Raw genomic sequence first — 19,031 nt, 5'->3', positions numbered from 1 at the left:
GGAGCAATGAAGTAGTACACAAAAAACTAGGATATCAGAAAAGCTCTGCAGTAAAGAAAATGTCAGGAAATGGAAGAATATCCAAGTTAGACCTTGAGAGAAAAGAAAAATTTAAACCTTTAACAGGAACCATGACTAGGTTTGGGGGAGGAGGGGAAACCATTCTGCCTATTTCTGTTTTGAGCAAAGGCTCAAAGACAGAAAAAATTAAGACATGAGTATAGTTTAGTTTTTCAGATAGTGGGGAAATACTGAAGTTTGGGGAATAAAGGAGTTATTTTTCATGCTATGTACTTAGAATATTTATTCAGGAAGCACTGTAGTAGATGGATTGATAGAAAAGTTAGATAAGCATCAGAAAGACCAGTTAGGAGATGATCTCAGCAAGAAGAGACCCTGATGTATGTTGGTCATACTGTTGTTATTATCTAGCTAGCTTTATTTTTTTTAATTAATTAGTTAATTTATTTTTTGAGCCATTAACTTCTTTGTATTGGCTCCTAGGTGGAAGAGTGGTAAGGGTGGGCAATGGGGGTCAAGTGACTTGCCCAGGGTCATACAGCTGGGAAGTGGCTGAGGCCAGATTTGAACTTAGGACCTCCCGTCTCTAGGCCTGGCTCTCAATCCACTGAGCTACCCAGCTGCCCCTCTAGCTAGCTTTATAATTATTTATAATATGCTCCTTGTTTGATTGGTTGGAATTAACTTGTTAAAGCATCCTTGTTTGATCGGAATTGTTAAAGCAGTATAATTGCATGTCATAGGAAAACTGTTATCTGAAAGATTCCAAATTAAATATCCTTTCTTGGAGTCACAAGAGGATAGGGACCATATTTATTCTTTAATTTTAAATTATCTGTTTGGACTATGAAGTGGTTAAGGAAAACAATCTGGTTTGAATTTGAATTGGTCAATTTGAAATTATCATTGCTTATAGATGGGAGGTCATATAGTAGTGGAAAAAATGCTGAATCTAGTCAACTCCTAGATTTGAATCTTGCCATTGTATCTGTATGTGACTATGGCAAGTCATCTAACCTTGCTAAGCCTTTGTTTCTTCATTTATAATATAAAAATATTGCAGTATGTATCAGTAATGATCCTTTCTGCTGTATAGAATTCCTGAGGCCTTAAATCTTCTTCATACTTCTTTAAATTATAGATTTTGATTCCTTTTTCTTTTTTCTTTTTGATATTTCCAGTATTACCTTTTGCTTCAGCTACAAACACCTCTTCCTTTCTCAAGAATGATTATATTATTAGCATTGATTAAAATGTTTTTTTTAAAGCAAAAATGATGCTTTATATAATTGTCTTAAGCAAGTAAACTGAAATATGGATTAAGTGTTTATAATAACGTTTAATTTTCAGCCTTTAATTTATTGATACAATTAAAAATTAAGTTCAATTAAGTGATGAAGCATCCAAAATACTTTTATTTTTCCTTTGACTAGAATTAACTAGAAGTGAATGACATAGATTGCCTCTTTTACTGATTGATTCAATTAGTTATTTTGTTCACAAAATACAATTTCTGTTCAATATAGGTTGTAGATTTTGTATACACTGTTAAGTATTTTGGAGACCTGCATCTAAATTTGTTTACAAGTTTTACTGATATCAGTTGATAGATGTAAAATATAATTGAAAGTTGAAATATCTAATAATAATAATTTTATAAAGTTAGCCAGTTCTCCTTTTGTAATTTATTTTAAGAAATGTTTTTAATTCATTAAGAAAGGATTTTTCTGCATTAGTAATCTTTGTTTTCATATCTATTGGTTTATCTTTTTGCAGATAGCTGATCAGATGTTCTTTCATAGTGATTACCGGCCTTTAATCCGTGATGCCAACAACTTTGTGTTAGATGAACAAACTCAGCAAGCTCCTCACCTCATGCCTCCCCCATTTTTAGTTGATGTTGATGGTAATCCTCATCCATCAAGATATCAGAGATTAGTACCTGGTCGTGAGAACTGCAGGGATGAACAGCTTATTCCTCAGATGGGGGTAACATCCTCAGGTAGGTACATTCTTGATTTCTAAACTAAACTAGTTTTTATTAGGATGTTATATTTTCAGTCACCTAAATTAATTCAAATTTATATTTAAAAATATCTCCCTTTAGGGACTTTGAATTATACTCAAGCTTTTATTATTCAATTAGAGGATGTTTTGAAAGTTATAATATAGTAATCTTGGTTTGTGTCTATTCATGACTCTTTGGTCTTAACAGAATAGCCACTATAATGTGTTGTATTTGTGATATGAATAATAGTGAAGCATTGATTTTGTTTCATTTAAAGTTTTCTTTGTCATTATTTACTAAATAATAATCAACTATCACAAATGTTTCAGTATACAAAGAATAAAAGCTGAACTTTTTGTTTTCTTCTGTGCATTTTTTATATTTTATCAATTGGCTCATTTCTGTTAGTTCCCACTAACTTGTCTCAACCCACACCCTGTGGAAACAACAAAAAGATCAATTCTTCATCCATCTCTGAAAAAGTTCTACACTAAACTTTATCTCTGGCAAGAGGTGGAAGGTATGCATCATCATCAGTCTTTTGAAGTCACTATTGATTACTACATTGATCAGAGTTCTGAAGTTTTGTGGAGTTGTTTCATTAGTGGATAATAGTATAAATTGTCTTCTCATTCTGCTTATTTCATTCTGTATCTGTTCATAAGTCTTTTAAGTTCTTCCAAATTCTTCATATATTGCAATATATTCCATTTAATTTATACATACTATAGTATGTTTAGCCATTTTCCAGTTGATGAGCATCCACTGTGTATAGTTTGTTGTGAGTGAAGTTTAACAAAAAGGTAAACCAAGATACATTTCTTCAAGCAAGGTAACTTTTATTAATAGTAACATGTAACTGTCAATAAATGGGTCAGAGGCATGTTTCAGTTTGTGCCAAAAACCCAGAAAGGAAGATGAAACTCATTTTTATAAGCACAAAGAACTGAACAAAAATCACACAATTAACTTGCATCAAAGGGTGGGGGTTTTTTGAAGGATCATGATTGGTTACATTAAGGAAAGTGGATTTAGGGGGCAGCTCCATGACTAAATAGATTAGAGCCAGACTGAAAGAGTCTGGATTCAAATTTGACTTGATACTTTTTAACTGTGTGAACCTCGGCAAGCCACTTAATTCCCATTGCCCACCCTTACCACTCTTCTGCCTTGGAACCTATACACAGTGTTGATTCAAAGATGGAATATAAGGATTTTAAAAAGTGGGTTTATTCTTATGTGGGAAACTGGGACAACCTTTCTCTATCTTGCAATAATTCTTTTTGAGTTTATTAGACTCCATTGCATCCTTTGGTCAGTTGATAGAAACTCAAGAATTTGGAGCCACTGGTTCCTGGAAATTATATTAAAGCCATCTTTCTAATTGGCAAGGATGAGGTTAAAGGTCAGCTAGTCCCTTTCTTAGTTACATAACAAACCTTGTAAGTGATGCTGATATAACAATTCTCATCCAGTTAGAATGTTTTGAGAATATTGAGCCTCTCAACTTAGAAAAGTGTTTTCTAACAGTGATTGTGGGAAAGCCTGAACCTGAGACATTTAACATTTGAGAGGGAAACTGAGCTTTTGAACTCATAATCTTCTTAATGCATATAGAAAAGACTTAAGTTTCTTATGTGGAACTACAGAGTAAAATCAAATATACACTACAGGATCAAGAGTTAACTTTTAACAAGTTCTTTTGGAACTAGAGGTCTTATCCGAACTCCTTAATCTTTAGAGGTTATAGGCATCATAGTTACATTGTTGGGTCTATTTGTTCTGAATTATTTTTCAGAAGAGCTAGACAAATTAACTTCCACTGAACTCATTTTACAAAGTAAAAATGATGGGTTGTATGACTAGAGATGCAGTATTTGATTTATTTTCTTATAAAGATATTTTTTATTTTACCAATAGCATGTAATAAAAAATTTCCAATTAAGTTTTCTGAAGGTATAGGACCAAATTGCCTTTTTTCCTCCTTTCCCTACCCCCTTCCAGAGTTGGCAAGAAATTTGATCTAGATTATAAATGCATTATCATGCAAAACGTATTTCCATATCATTCATTTTGTAAGAAAATGAATATATAAAATTAAAACCCCAACGCAAAAACTCAGATAAATAAGCGAAACATCTCATTCTTTGATCTGCATTCTGACTCGCAACAATTTTTTCTCTGGAGGTGGATAGTATTCTTTTGTTCCTCAGAATTGTCCTGGATCATTGTATTACTGAGAGTAGGGAAGCCTATCACATTTGATCATTCCATTCTCTTATTGTGTATAATGTTCTCCTGGTTCTGCTTATTTCACTCTATATCAGTTCATGAAGATCTTTCTAGCTCTTTCTGAAATCATTCTGTTCATTCCTTACAGCACTATAATATTCCATCATCATCATATACCACAATTTATTCAGCCATTCCCCAATTGATGGACATCCTTTCAGTTTTAGTTCTTTGCTACCACAAAATGTGCAGCTATAAAATTCTTTGTACAAGTAGGTCCTTCCCCCCCCCCCCCTTTTTTTTTTAATCTCCAAGATATAGACCTAGTAGTGGTATTTCTGGATCAAATTATATATGTATTGTTCTGTTGTAGCCCTTTGAACATAGTTCCAAATTACCCTCCAGAATGGTTGGATCAATTCACAACTCCACCAGCTATGCATTTGTGTCCCTATTTTTGCCACATCGACTCTGGCATTTATCACTTTACTCTCATTTTGGCCAATCTGATATATGTGAGGGGGTACATCAGAGTTATTTTAATTTGTATTTCTCTAATCAGAGGTATTTAGAACAGTTTTTTATATGATTATTGATAGCTTTGATTTCTTCATTTGAAAATTGCTTACTTATATTCTTTGACCATATGTCAATTGGGGAATGACTTGTATTATAAATTTGACTTAGTTCTCTATACATTTTAGAAATGAGACCTCTATCAGAAAAACCCGTTAAAATTTTTTTCCCCCAAGTTTGTTGTTTCCAAACTTTTCATCTTGGTCATTGGTTTTGTTTGTACAAAACCCTTTTAATTTAACATGTTAGAAATTATTTCTTTTACAAGATGCAGCATTTAAACAGAAAGGAAATCCCTTAGAAAAATCATCCTACCCAATTCTAGTCTCTATGGCTTGGAACAAGATGACACTTGATAAGTTTGAGCAAACAAGACTGCTCTCAACCTTCTATTTACAACAAGCAAGCCTATTTTCTTTTTGTTTAAATTTTTTGAGTGTGGGGAGAAGAAGCAAAAATCTTCCTCTCAGGGGGCAGCTGGGTAGCTCAGTGGAGTGAGAGTCAGGCCTAGAGACAGGAGGTCCTAGGTTCAAACCCGGCCTCAGCCACTTCCCAGCTGTGTGACCCTGGGCAAGTCACTTGACCCCCATTGCCCACCCTTACCACTCTTCCACCTATGAGACAATACACCGAAGTACAAGGGTTAAAAAAAAAAATCTTCCTCTCGCCCTACCACCTTAAAGCACAAATGAAATGAAAAGAAAAACCATCCCTCTTATATACATATATAATCAAGCAAATAAATTTCTTCATTGACCATGTCCAAAACAAATACTTGTTCATTCTATACTCTGGAGTTCTTCACTTTATTTACAGTGAATCAGGTAGTATGTTTCATCATCATTCCTCTGGAATAGTGGCTTACCATTTCTCTCACCAGATGTCCTCATTCTTGTTTATCTTTACCCCTTTGTATTGTTTTTCTGAAACCATCTCCTTCATCATTTCTTATAGAAAGTAGGATTCCATTACATATAACATTTTTAGTAATTCCCCAATTTATGGGCACTGCTTCAGATTCCTGTTTTTTGTAACCTCAAATATTTTTGTGCATCCTTAGAATTTGTTTCCTCAGAATGAATTTCCTCTCAACCTACCCTTCCTTTAAATTCTCTTTTCTTCTTCCTTGAATTCCTCTTCTTTTTGACTTATTTTGTCTGCTTAAATTCTTTTTGCTACCTTGTAATAATGTTAGTTTCAGGAAGAGACACTTGTGACTTTCCCCATATTAGAACATAAATAGTCCTTATTTAGTTCTTTATCATATTTACCTTTTTTATGTTTCTTATAATTTCTGCATGTCAAATTTAGAGCTTTTAGGTGGCTCTCTCATCTTTCCTTCAGTAATGTTTGAACGTCTTCTATTTCATTAAAGGAGTCAGTTTTTCTGATTAAATTATTCTTGGTGGTAAGCCTGTATTCTTTGACTTCTGGAATATTTTATTCTAAGTTCTCTCTTCCTTTTTAGTGGTAATTGCTAAATCATGTGTGATCCCGATTGTGGCTTCCACTTGCTACTTTCTGGCTGCTTGTAATATTTTTTCTTTGACTCTTAATTCTGGAATTTGACTTTAGATATCTAGATGTTTTTTTCTGGGAATTTCAGGAAATGAACAGTGTATTCTTTCTATGCTTTGACCTCTTGATAAAGAGATCTGGACAGTTTTCTTTTAAGATTTCTTGAAATAAGATGTCTAGGATCTTCTTTTTTTTTTTTTTTTGGCCCTGGTTTTCAGATAATTAAGTCATTATTAATTTTCTTTCTCCTCAGTCTGTTTTCCTGGATAGTTAGGATCTTAGGATTGGCTCTGGCCAGGGATCTGTAAACTTTTAGTGTTCACAAAGAGGTCTAATCTGGGACAAAGTTTGATTGCTACCAATCTATCTAATCTAAACTCTGCAGGTTCCTGACCTGGTTTGGGTCTGAGCAACAGTAGTCTGAAATAGTCATCCTGGAAGCTCTCCTGATTCTCTATGATAGAACTTCGCCTTCCACTTTGGTCTGTGCTGACTGCCTTACGAAGTTTTTCTTTTGCAGGCTTCAGACTGGGTTATAAACTGGAACAGAGACCTTGATGTTCTCCTGGAGATGGAGAAACACTACTGCTATTTGCTTCTGCACTTCTCTCAGCCTAGGACCTGCAGGCATTCATTACATTGTAATGCCATTCCTGAGTGCAGGTCTCCTTCCTCAGTTCACCCTGTGTCTATGACCTGGAAATAGATAGTGGATAACAATGCAGCCAACTGGCACCTGTTCTCAAATGGAGCCCCCAGTATAATAATGGGATGATCCAGTATGAACCTAAGAATAAGTTCTGCCCTGTTATACAGCATTGCCTTGTGCAGTGTGTTGCTGGCCAGACTGTCACCAGTATCTGCGTATTCTTACATTGACCTGGCCTGGAAAAATGATTTCCTTACTTTTTCTTGAATTTCCGCATTAAGATTTGGCCTAGTATGTTTTCTTCCAGAAATGGATGTATGGAGAAGTTAAGGCAGAAAATCAGCTGTTCTGTTTCTTATTATTCTATCATCTTGGTGTCCCCTCCAAGCAAGCTAATTTTCACAAAATTCACAAGCAAACCAAACTTATACTTTTAGTGTATCCAATTTTTAGGCTATCAGTAGATAAGATATAAAGACTTGATGTACCATGCCTCATTCTGTCCAGCCTTAAATTTTGATTGATAAATATTTTATGATTTGGGGAAATTCTTAACAATAATTCCAAAAGCATACCAAAACATTTGATACAAGCAAAAAGTTTTAAAACAGTGAAATTGCTAGCATTCAAAAATACTGTTTAAAATTATTATTATTTCTTTAGCAATTACCATATTCATAGTCTTATGTATAGAAATCTTTCACTAGTCTCTTTTTTCCCCCCATCTAATTTCTGTCCATGTTTATCAGGTGTAAGTAAGCCTCAAATATAGATCTTTCTGAAGCTTAATACTATCCTTTTAATATTCTGCCATGTCACCTTTCACACTGGCTATTTGACTATGAATCAGTCATTTACCTTATATTCCCAACAAGCTATTCTTGAGATTATAATTATTTATAGCGAATTACTAGATTGTATTCATAAAGGAAGTATATATCTACAATTAATCACAGATTCAGGATTCTTGCCTCCCATCCTTATCCCCAGTTAATACTTGTTGAGCTGTTCTGAACTCTATCAAAAAAAAAAAAAGAAGAAGCATGAACAGCTTCTTAGGGGAAAGTCTGACCCTTTGATGGATTCACCTCCCCAGATGATACTTAACAAATTCTTTTAGTCATTAGTCATTGGCTGATTTTTGAAATGGTTATGCTAGACTGACATGATTTCCTCCTTTGACAGGATTAGTAAACTAGTGAATGACAAGAATGCTGTGGATATAGTTTACATAAATTTTAGAAAAGCTTTTAGTAAGTATCTCTTACAGTTTTTGTGGAGAAGATAGATATAGATTAGGCAGTAGTACAATTCAAAATTGGTTGGGTGACCAGAATAGCCATTAAGGGTTCAAAATCATTGTAGCAATAAGTCTTCAGGAGGAGGATGTCCCAGGAATTTGTTTTGTCCTATACTGTTGAATATTTTTATCAATGATCTTGGATGAGAGAAAGAACCGTTGGAGTCATCTTTCACATCAGTGTATTTATATAGGTTTTATTTTGGGGTTTTGGTTATGTATGAGTTTGCTCTTCTATGGAAGTGTGTTTTACATGATAATGAAAAAATAAAATAACTTGGGATAAAGACATAGATGGTGTGCTCATTAGATTTGATGGCACTCTATATGACTGTCAAAATCCAGAAAGATCTTGACAAGCTCTAGAACATTGGGCTGAATCTAATGAGTTGAAATTCAATGTGGGTAAATACTTAGTCTTCTACTAGGGAACAGAAATCAGCTAATCAGCTTTATAAGTATAACATGGGAAAGACATGATCAGAAAGCAGCTAGGAAAAAAAGATTTGGAGATTTCAGAGGACTGCAATTTCAGTATTAATCAGCAATATGATGACAGTCAGTAGAACTAATGTGATCTTGTACTCCATTTAAGATTTTCACAGTCCTCATCCAGACTATTATGTTCTTTTCTGGGCTCTTGATTTAGGTAGATGTTTATACAAGTTTTGAGAAATTAGTTTAATGAGAACATTGACAAGTTAAAGGTCCAGAGGAGAGCAGCTAGAATGATAAAAGGCCATGAATACATTGCATGAGGACTGATAGGTTGAAGAAATTTGTGTTTTGTAACCTTGGAGAAAGGAATAGTTTAGGAAAGCTATGATAGTTGTCTTGAAGTATTTCACAGGCTCCAGCAGTCAGAACTAGGAACAATGTTTAGAATTTGCTAAGAGGCAAAATAAATTATTTTTCAGGGAAAAGTCATACTAATTAGAACTGTCAAAAGTGACACAGGCTATTTAGAATGGAATTGGGTTCCTCCTCCTTGAAGGTCATCATGAAGAGGTTAGATGAACACTTGTCATATGTGTTCTGAAATTTAAAAATTCCCAAATGGAAATAGAATTAATACTGCCACACAGCCTTTAACTTTCTGGCACCTAATTTAAGATTTGTTTTTAATGTACTAGCCAGAATCAAGGTTGGATTTGTTGGGGGAAAGGCTATTTCCCAAAGATATTTTGAATTATCAAATATGATAAAAATAGTTTCATATGAATTAAAGAATGAATCAAAATGGGACTTTATGAATATGGCAGAAATTTTTATTCTGCTTTAACTGCATTTTATTCATTCTACTTAATAATTACTAAGATTTCATTTATTTTTAAGTACCATCCTTGTAATAATGATTCCATTCATTTAGATAAACTTACTGTGAGGCCCACTTGCCTACTTCAATGTTTGTATATAGTTCTACTTGTACAACCTGATTATATATGTTAACAAATGCCTCCATCTTTCCTCCCTTATCTCCTCCCCCACCTATCAAATTTCTGATAGCAATATTTAAAATTCAGCAAAACTGGGGGCAGCTATGTGGCTCAGTGGGTTGAGAGTCAGGTCCAGAGACAGGTGGTCCTGGGGTCAGATCTGGCCTCAGACACTTCCTAGCTGGGTGACTCTGGGCAAGTCACTTAAATTCTCCATTGCCTAACTCTTACCACTCTTCTGCCTTGGAACCATAGTATTGGTTCCAAGGCAGAAGGCAAGGATTTTGAAAAACAACAAAATTATTCTTCTGTCTTAATTGATTACTTTTACCCAAATTTAATGCCCGCATTTTTAATGTCCACTTGGTTATTCCACTACTTCCTTAAAACTCAATACACAGTCCAAAGACCTTAGATAATATAGTAAGAACTCATTATTTGACAGAAAATGCAGAAAAAAGTTAGAAAGTATTCAGGGAAAAGCTGGGTAAAATCAATATAATATGTCAGATAATCAAGATAAGCTCCAAATAGATAAGTGACTTTAGTCATAGGGTAATGTTACAAACAATTTAGAGGAGCAAGGAAGAAATTATCTTTTAAATCCAGCCTCAGATTCTTACTATATGACTAGACAAATTCTAAAATCTGGTAAAAGAAGTGACCTACAGCAAAAGAATGGCATTGCATATTAAACATTTTTTTAAAAAAAGATATAAAAAGTTGCTTGGTTTATTATATGTCAATAAGTTGAATTATTTTATTTTTTTCCCTATTTGCATAGCACTCTGGTTCTGAGTTAGGATTTTTATAATACATTATTCTTGTAGAAAATTAGCTCTTTATAGATGATCATTAGATAGCATTTGAATATATTAACATAGCATACATAGGGAGGGGGAAGCCCATTTATTTCAACTATTCCATGCATGAGAAAAATTTTGGCACATTTTTCACTGAAGCTTCCTTTTGAATTATCTATGAAAAGAATCTACCTGTTTATAAGGGAAACATAATAAACAAGATGGTAAAACAAATGAAACCTGAGTAAGAAAATGTTTTCATAGCACCGAGAATCATTCATGAATATTATAATAATTGGGTCTGTTAATCATAGTTCATTCTTATTTATTAAATCACAAATAACCTCCCATTGTTGGAACCTTACTAGTCTACTTTTAGTTATTTTTGAAATAGTAAGAGTGTGATTTTGAAAATTTATAGTGTTTGTTTATTTAGAGGATTTTTTTCCTATTAGTAAGTCTAAATTGTTGAAGTTTTACTTTGGCACATTATACTTATTTATTAGCAAGTACTTTGTTGATTGATTTATTATAGTAATTATAGTACTTAATGACCTATACAGTTTCTTACAGTCTACTTTTCTACCTTTTTTTCATATTAGTTCTCTACATACTCAGTGTTCAAGTTCAGCTGGACTACTAGAAGTTCCCTGAATGTGGTCCTAACATTCTCATACATATATGAAGGCTATTTCACATCTCTTCCTCATGGAATTCTTCTCTTTAAGAGAAAGGGCCATTTCAAGGTATTATTTATTCCTTGAAGCCTTCCCTGATCACTCTCCTTCACAGAAGCTATTAGCAATGGTTGGAAAATACTGGTGGAAATTATTGAAATAACATTACATTACTACCTTACTTAAAATTATATATGTGTTAAATATGATGACCCAAAGAGTTTAGAACTCCAGAATTATGTCACAAATCATTCTCTTCCCTTCTCAGTTTGTACCTAGTGGTCATTAGCTCAGTGTAGTGGGCAAAGAAATAGAGGAGGGAAGTTTCATGTGCTATCTTTCTTCTCTTTTTAATAATTTTATTGGACTTTTCAGGATTAGAATTTGTGTCTAGCAGCCCTGTAGTACATAATAGAGAAAAAAAAATAGAGCACACTTAAGGATGGTCTGTGGAGTCTGTCTAGAAGTTACTATGCATAGGAAAATAAAGGAAATCGATGGAAACTAGAGGAAAATTACTGGGCAGGAAAGCAGAGTTAGAACTGCAGGGGTAAAACAGGAATGGTTTCCTTCCCAGCCTGATGTAATGGGTAGAAGAGTAAACCTGAAATCAGTCTACTTTAATTTGAATCCCTGGGCAAATGCTTTCTTATCTGGTAACTGTGGACAACTAGTCATCTAACCTCTCTTGTCCTTGCTTTCCGTATCTGTAAAATAAGGAAGTTGGAGTTGATGATCCTTTACAGGTCCAAATCTGTGATCCTGTGGTTCACCCTAATCTTCTGTTTTACTCTTTGACAAATTCAGGATTATAAATATCATTTATTGTGTGGATATATCACTTCCCTTTCCACTTACATGAGTTTGGTTAATAATCCCTGTATTTAAGTTTAAAAACAAATAAGTTTTTGGATAAACATGATTACATAAGTTCCTTATAATATTTAATCAAAATGTGGGGAATTAGCCACTGGTTAATACCATATAGACAAAAATAGTGGGTTGGGAGTTTTCAGAAATGTGGGGAGAATAATAGCAAAACAATACTCCTCAAATTTTTGTATCTTAAGAAACTTTTTTTTAATTAGAAGATTACATAAATGAGTCCATGGTCTCATAGCAGCCAATATTCCCTCCACCAATGCAGATCTCAGTCCACATCTTTAATTTTTCACACAGGATCAACTCCACTTACCTTTTTGGAAGTAATAACACTTTCATACTTTGTCAGAATGTCTTGTTTGTCATCTGTTACTGGTACTGAGTCCCACCCAGAATCAATGAGAAAGGAAAAAATGAGTGCCTAGAGTTTTGTGCATATGTAAATCTTGAGTATGGAGGCTGGGCAGAGGAGGAAACTATGCTCCTCCAATTCCTATTAACTCAAACATCCTGGGATAGTTGAACTGTGACATAATAATGTCTCTGCACTGAGTTCTTGCTTCAATTCTTAAACATCAGAGTACCTGATATCAGATATCAGATACTTGATACAATGTACCGTGTAGTCAGATGCTTGTTCCTGCTTGTCCTTTCTCTCACAGGAGTACAGAAGGGAGCATGCTCAGTTTGTTTATACACTTATAAAGAATTAAAACTTTCAGATTTGACATTCCAGGACAAAGGAACACATCCTCCACCCACCCACCATAGCTCTGAGTGTAGTATTCCTATTTCTTGACTGATAGTCATTTCCCCAGGACATGCGATTTGGTTTCATTCCAGTCATGTGACTAGACTTTAATTCCATATTTCTGGGACTGAGTCCTTGTTTTACATCTAGGTTTTATTAATCTCACCATTTTCTTTTAGCAGCAGTGTTGTCATCCTTTTCCTGGTAAGAAGCTAGAGGGGACTTTTGTCCATTTATGGTATTTTTCATAAATTGGGAGCAATTTAAAATACATTGTCTTATGCTTTTTTAAAAAATGAAAAAGAATTTATTTATTGAAGACACATAGTTCTGCCACCCTTCAAACTGTGTTCGTTTCTTCCTACTTTTCCTCTTGGCTCAAACCTCATGCAGGTCAGGCTTATGGTACTGAGGGAAAAGAGCAATATTTCTACATGATAAAGGAGTAACATCTAAAATATTTTGAGAACAGTTCCCCTGTACCGTCAGAATTTAGAAGTTTGTAGTACTTAGGCCTATATAACTGCCCACAGTAAGTTTACCATAATAAAATTGAAATATAAATAGAAGAGTGAGATTTTAAAAATAAAACTAAACTGTTAGTGATTATTAAGTAGAATGAATTAAATGCCAGCTGTAGCAGAATAGAAATTTCTGTGGTTCTTTACAAACGGCTTTTTTTTTTTTTTTGCTTTTATAAAAATGTATTTGGTCTTGAGGAACTTACCCATTGTTTAAAATAGTATGTTACCATCCACAAATGCTTTTGCTTGCATTATTTTGAAAAGTTTTTATATAAAAAATGTTTTTAGCCCCTACTAGAATATATATTTTATGAGGACAAGTGCTATTTTATTTTAATTTCTTTGTTATCACCAGAACCTTAAACACTAGATGTTCATAGTAGAAGCATAGAGTAGATGTTTTTCAAATGTATGATGAACTAAATTAAAAGTGTTGCTCATTGCTTTCAGTGTTGCCAGTAGTTGTAATTAAAAGAAATAGAGGCAGCTAGGTGGCTCAGTGGACAGAATGATGGGCCTATAATCAGAAGACTCATCTCCCTGAATTCAGAGGCAGCCTTAGACCCTTACTAGTTGTTGGCCCAATTAAGGGCATGTCACTTAACCCCATTTGCCTCAGTTTCCTCATCTATAAAATAAGCTGAAGAAGGAAATGGCAAACCACTCTAGCATCTTTGCCAAGAAAACTTCAAAAGGGGTCCCAGTGCATCAGATACAACTAAAAATGGACCGAACGATATTTTTTTAAGTTTCACTTACACTGTATTTATGCTCTTAATTGTTTGAATGCCTGTTAGAAAATAATTCAGTATATTTATTAACTTTATTATTTTTCCTTGGCTTTAATATAGGACTAAACCAAGTCTTGAGTCAGCAAGCAAACCAAGAAGTCAGTCCTTTAGACAGCATGATTCAGAGGCTTCAACAAGAACAAGATCTGAGACGCTCTAATGAAGCTGGTACCAGTAACAATAGCCGTTTAGGCAGAGGTTAGCATTTTTTTTTTTAATAGTGGCATGTTGTCAAGACTGAGTCTACAAAATTTCTATTACCTTCCTTTTTCAACTACCATCATTCTAATTGTCTTATATTATCCCTTGTTAACACTAGAAGAACCAAGCACATCAATTGACACAAAAATATTAGAATTTTGCTTCTAAATATATACATACATATATATATATGTATATATATATATATATACATATATATATCTTTAAAGTGTTCTATATCTAAAGATGCCACTTGGCTCTTTAAAGTATTCTTAAATCCTGATTCTTTTCATATTTAAAAAAAAATACCATAACAATCTTTTGGGGGGTGTGTGTGTGTGTGTGTGTGTGTGTGTGTGTGTGTGTGTGTGTGTACATTTTTTTTTAAACCCTTAACTTCTGTGTATTGGCTTGTAGGTGGAAGAGTGGTAAAGGTGGGCAGTGGGGGTCAAGTGACTTGCCCAAGGTCACACAACTGGGAAGTGTCTGAGGCCAGATTTAAACCTAGGACCTCCCGTCTCTAGGCCTGACTCTCAATCCACCAGCTGCCCCCTGGTTATTATATATATTATATAAAACCAGTCTTTTAACTTGCCTGATCTATCTTAGACGTAAGAGATAACTCTTCCTAATTCCTAGTTCTGATCTGAACACTCCATTGTTAAATCCTATAAATTATAGATTGAAGTCCAAACTCACTCTGACATTCCTATTTTCCCATAATCTGATATTAACTTTGTCCTATCTTGCTAGCTTTTTTTCATACTGCTCTTTTCTATGTGATTTTGTGCCCTGTTTACCCTTGCCATTCTTAGTTTTTCTGCATGTTCAAATTTTTATCCATCTTTGAAGGCCTAGACAAAGTTTCAGTTTTCTTCCGTGATCATCTATCTCCCTTTGAGCAAACATTCTCATAACATTTTTGGAGTGTTTTAAGATCTTAGTATGTAGGAACTATGTTATGTGTTATATTTCTTTTGGTATTTACTTATTTAATCTACTCATTTTTCTTATGTCCCTCAGTACATAACATAGTACTTTTTTTTGGTAGAATTAATTTGATCTTTTATATAGAATAGCCCCACTTATTTAAAAAGCCATATTTATAAATGTCTCCATTATAATATTCCTAAATAACATAAGACGTAATATTGTTAAAATAAAAACAATTTATGAGTAACAGAATTTTTCATATTGTAAACTTGGGGTGTGTCATCTGATAACTTTTTTAAACCTTTTTTAAAAAGATAAATGATTTTACGTGACTTTGGAGTCTTGCACTTCATTGATGGATTCCATTAGCTTATTTACAAAACTGAATCTTTAATTGATATTAATATTTTGGTATTAAAATTTTGTTTCTGGTTCAGCTATATCTACATTTAATCTATATTCATTATATATAATTTGAATTACTGTAGTAATGTAAAGTTAAATTCTGATTAAAACTCCTAGTTCATTTTATTGTCTACTACATATATGATTCATAAATGTATGTGTGTTTGTGTATCTGTATATGCACACAAAATTTTCCCATTGATTTACAATAAGCTCTGTTGTTTTAACTTTTTGTTCAGCCTCTGTTAGCTCTACCTCAGAAGTTCATTCACCGCCAAATATAGGCCTGAGGCGCAGTGGACAAATTGAAGGTGTAAGGCAAATGCATAGCAACGCACCAAGAAGTGAGATAGCTACTGAACGGGATCTTGTGGCCTGGAGTCGAAGGGTTGTAGTACCTGAATTATCAATTGGGGTTGCCAGGTAAGGGTAGTCAAAGTGTTCATTTAGAATTAAGAGTACTTGAATATTTTCTGGGGCTATTTTTCCTCTAAATTAGGGATTAAAAAAGTATTGCTCTAGAGCAAGCCAAGAATATTTTTTTCCTTCTAATTAAAAATGCAGAAACCATTATTAGCTAAGCAGACTAGACTTTGCCCACAGGAACGAGTGCCATCAGTTCCAACTCTAAAGAAATAGTGAGTTTTCAGGAAACAAATCTTTAGGGGGAGGGAATTAAATTCTTCAGTTCAAGAGTAAAGGTTAACAAAAGGTTAAATCACAACTGCTGATTTTCTTAGGTTTTCATATCAGATTCATTTGTGCATATGTATGAAGGACTTTTATATGGATAAATCACAAATGTGATTTGATTAAACCATAGGATATGTTTTGAGTGTTGTACATAAATCACAGGCTTTCTTTTTGTTGTTAAATATGTCAATAAAATTTCAAAATACTTAACCCATTCATTGTCTTTTTACTCTTCCATTAAACTCTGTTCCATTATCTAGCAAAGAGAATAAGCTACAATTACATGTTGTTCAATGGTCATACTCTGTAGGTGTTTCATTATAATCATATCCTCATGATCCATCCTTTGGAACCATCTTACTGTAAAATGAAAACTGAGGACATATCTTGAGTGCTGAAAAGTGTTCATTGTTTCTAGTATAAATGCCTACATTTAAATATGCATCCATGTTATTCATATTATAATAATATGGAAATTGGTATAATTGTAACCTATAAAAATGTAATTATACCTCTATAAAATAATGCTTTTTGATGAATATTTTTATCATTTTATATAGTCCCTCAATTGCTTTCTAAAGATACTATACTCTCATCTCTTCTTTTACCATTTATAATAGAATGACCTAATAATAAAGGCATTACTTCCACTTCCTTACCATCTACTTTATCCCTTGTGATCTATCTTTTGTACTTCAATGAAACAGCTTTTTTCAAGGTCAATTGATAAAACTAGTAATAATAAAACAACCAACCTTTTTTTCCATTCCAGTTTTCCTTGATTATTCTAGAATCTAAAAGAAAGAACCATCTCTTCCTTTTGATTCTCTTGCCTCACTTAATTTTATGACACTTATCTTCTCAGGGTTCTGCCTCTTGGCCTATTCTTCGTCCTTTTTATTTTCTTTGCTCTTCACTTTTGTCCTGTCTCCTTAATCTCAGGTAAATATCTATGTTCTGTCCTAGGTTCTCTTTATTTTCTCCCAGTACTTTATTCCTTGGTACTTTAATTTGGCTTCAATTACATTTTAATGCAGATTCCCTGAATCTCCAGAGTAAGGGAGCTGTATTTCTCATTTCTTGTTTAGCATCTTCACTTGAATGTCTCATTATCTCAAATTCAACATATGTAAAATAAACAATTCCAATTCTCCTTAAAAATCTTCTCACCACCAACTTCTTTATTTCTGTTTGTGGTACCACCATCTTTCTAGTCTCTGAAGTCCATAATAACATAGGCGTCATTTTTAGCTCTTCTTTCTCCCTATATATCCAATCAGTTTTAAAATTCTTATGTTTCTAATTCCAGTGTGACACATTATTTCCTTCCCCTTTGTTCTTATATAAAGACCATATAAAGGCCAAAGCCCTTATCTCTTTTTTCTTCTGGACTATTATAAAAGCTTTCTAACTACTTTCCCTCCCTCCAGCTTTTCCCAATCCCTTCCTTCATGTCAATGAGTAATCTTTCTACTGCATTGCTATGATCTCATCACTCCAGTATTAAGAAAACTTATAATGGCTTCACACTGCCTACTAAATAATAATAAAATACAAACTATCTTCAAACTAAAAGTCTGGCTTCAGTTTACCTGTATAGCCTCATTTAGTACAACATCTCTTTGCATATACCAGTGATGGGCAAACTTTTTAAATACGTGGCCAAAGGAAAGGAAATGCTCATCTGTCAGTCTGTTTCTAAGGCATCTCTTTTGAAGTTTCATTGTATTGTATCCTGCTCATTTTATTTGTCAGATTAGGAATAATGTCGCCGGGCCTGATAGAACATTTCAGGGGGCTGCATCTGGCCTGCAGGCTGTAGTTTGCCCATCACTGCCGTATACCATTTTCCCAGCTGAACAGGGAAATTTTCCATTCTATCCTTTCTCTCAGTTTTTTTCTCTTTGACATTCTTAACTCAGATTCCACTTTCTCTATGAATTTTAACTAACATTCCTTCCCTCCAATCCTTCCATCCTCATATTTCTCATATCACTTTATATGAACATCTCTTTTTAAATTATCTTTTTTACATTGTATCAGATTATTTTGAATATTTCTCATTCCAGCAACAAAATTGTAAGCTTTTTTTAAGAGTACAGCAATGTTAAATCTTTTTATCAATCACCACACATTTATTAAGTATGTACCAGGTAGTTTGCTAGACTGTTGGAGATATAGATAAAAAAACAAAAAACAAAAAAGAAGTCCCTTCTCAAATTATTTACTTTGTAGCATAGAGGATGACATATTCATATAAAAACACTTGCAGAATGAATAAAAGGTAGTTAATTAATAAGATAGTTGTAAATACTTTTCTAACCTTAGCAAGTTACTTTGCTTATAGTAGCTACTTCATAAATGTTTGAATGAGCAAATGGCTTTGGAATTGGAATGTAAAAATGTGTTTTACATAAATTTCAAATTTAGAGACACTGCATTAATAACATTCCATTAATAACATTTTGTTAATATGTATTCTTAATTGTTTTCTTTCTTATAGAGAGATTTACAGCAATGCAGAAATAAAAGAATGAGGATCTCCTTATGCATTTTCCCCCAAATTAATTTTTGTTCTGAAGTCATTTATTGAACACTCTCCTAACATGCATGTGGCTTACTTCACTTTTA

At 33.6% G+C, this 19,031-nt stretch overlaps 1 protein-coding gene across 2 annotated transcripts in view; it reads left to right on the top strand.

The window, feature by feature from the left end:
• The window catches only part of LOC123247347 (pleckstrin homology domain interacting protein), a 176,778-nt gene that overhangs the window by 90,785 nt on the left and 66,962 nt on the right, over window positions 1-19,031 (top strand). For both annotated transcript variants that reach the window (XM_044676217.1, XM_044676216.1), the window contains exons 17-19: window positions 1,798-2,023; window positions 14,229-14,366; window positions 15,947-16,130. In XM_044676217.1, the coding sequence (XP_044532152.1) occupies window positions 1,798-2,023; window positions 14,229-14,366; window positions 15,947-16,130 (548 nt within the window). The remainder of the gene's footprint in view (window positions 1-1,797; window positions 2,024-14,228; window positions 14,367-15,946; window positions 16,131-19,031) is intronic.

The sequence above is a fragment of the Gracilinanus agilis genome, chromosome 4 (genome assembly GCF_016433145.1).
Source record: "Gracilinanus agilis isolate LMUSP501 chromosome 4, AgileGrace, whole genome shotgun sequence".
Taxonomy (NCBI): Eukaryota; Metazoa; Chordata; class Mammalia; order Didelphimorphia; family Didelphidae; genus Gracilinanus; species Gracilinanus agilis.
This window is presented reverse-complemented; position numbering and strand designations above follow the sequence as displayed.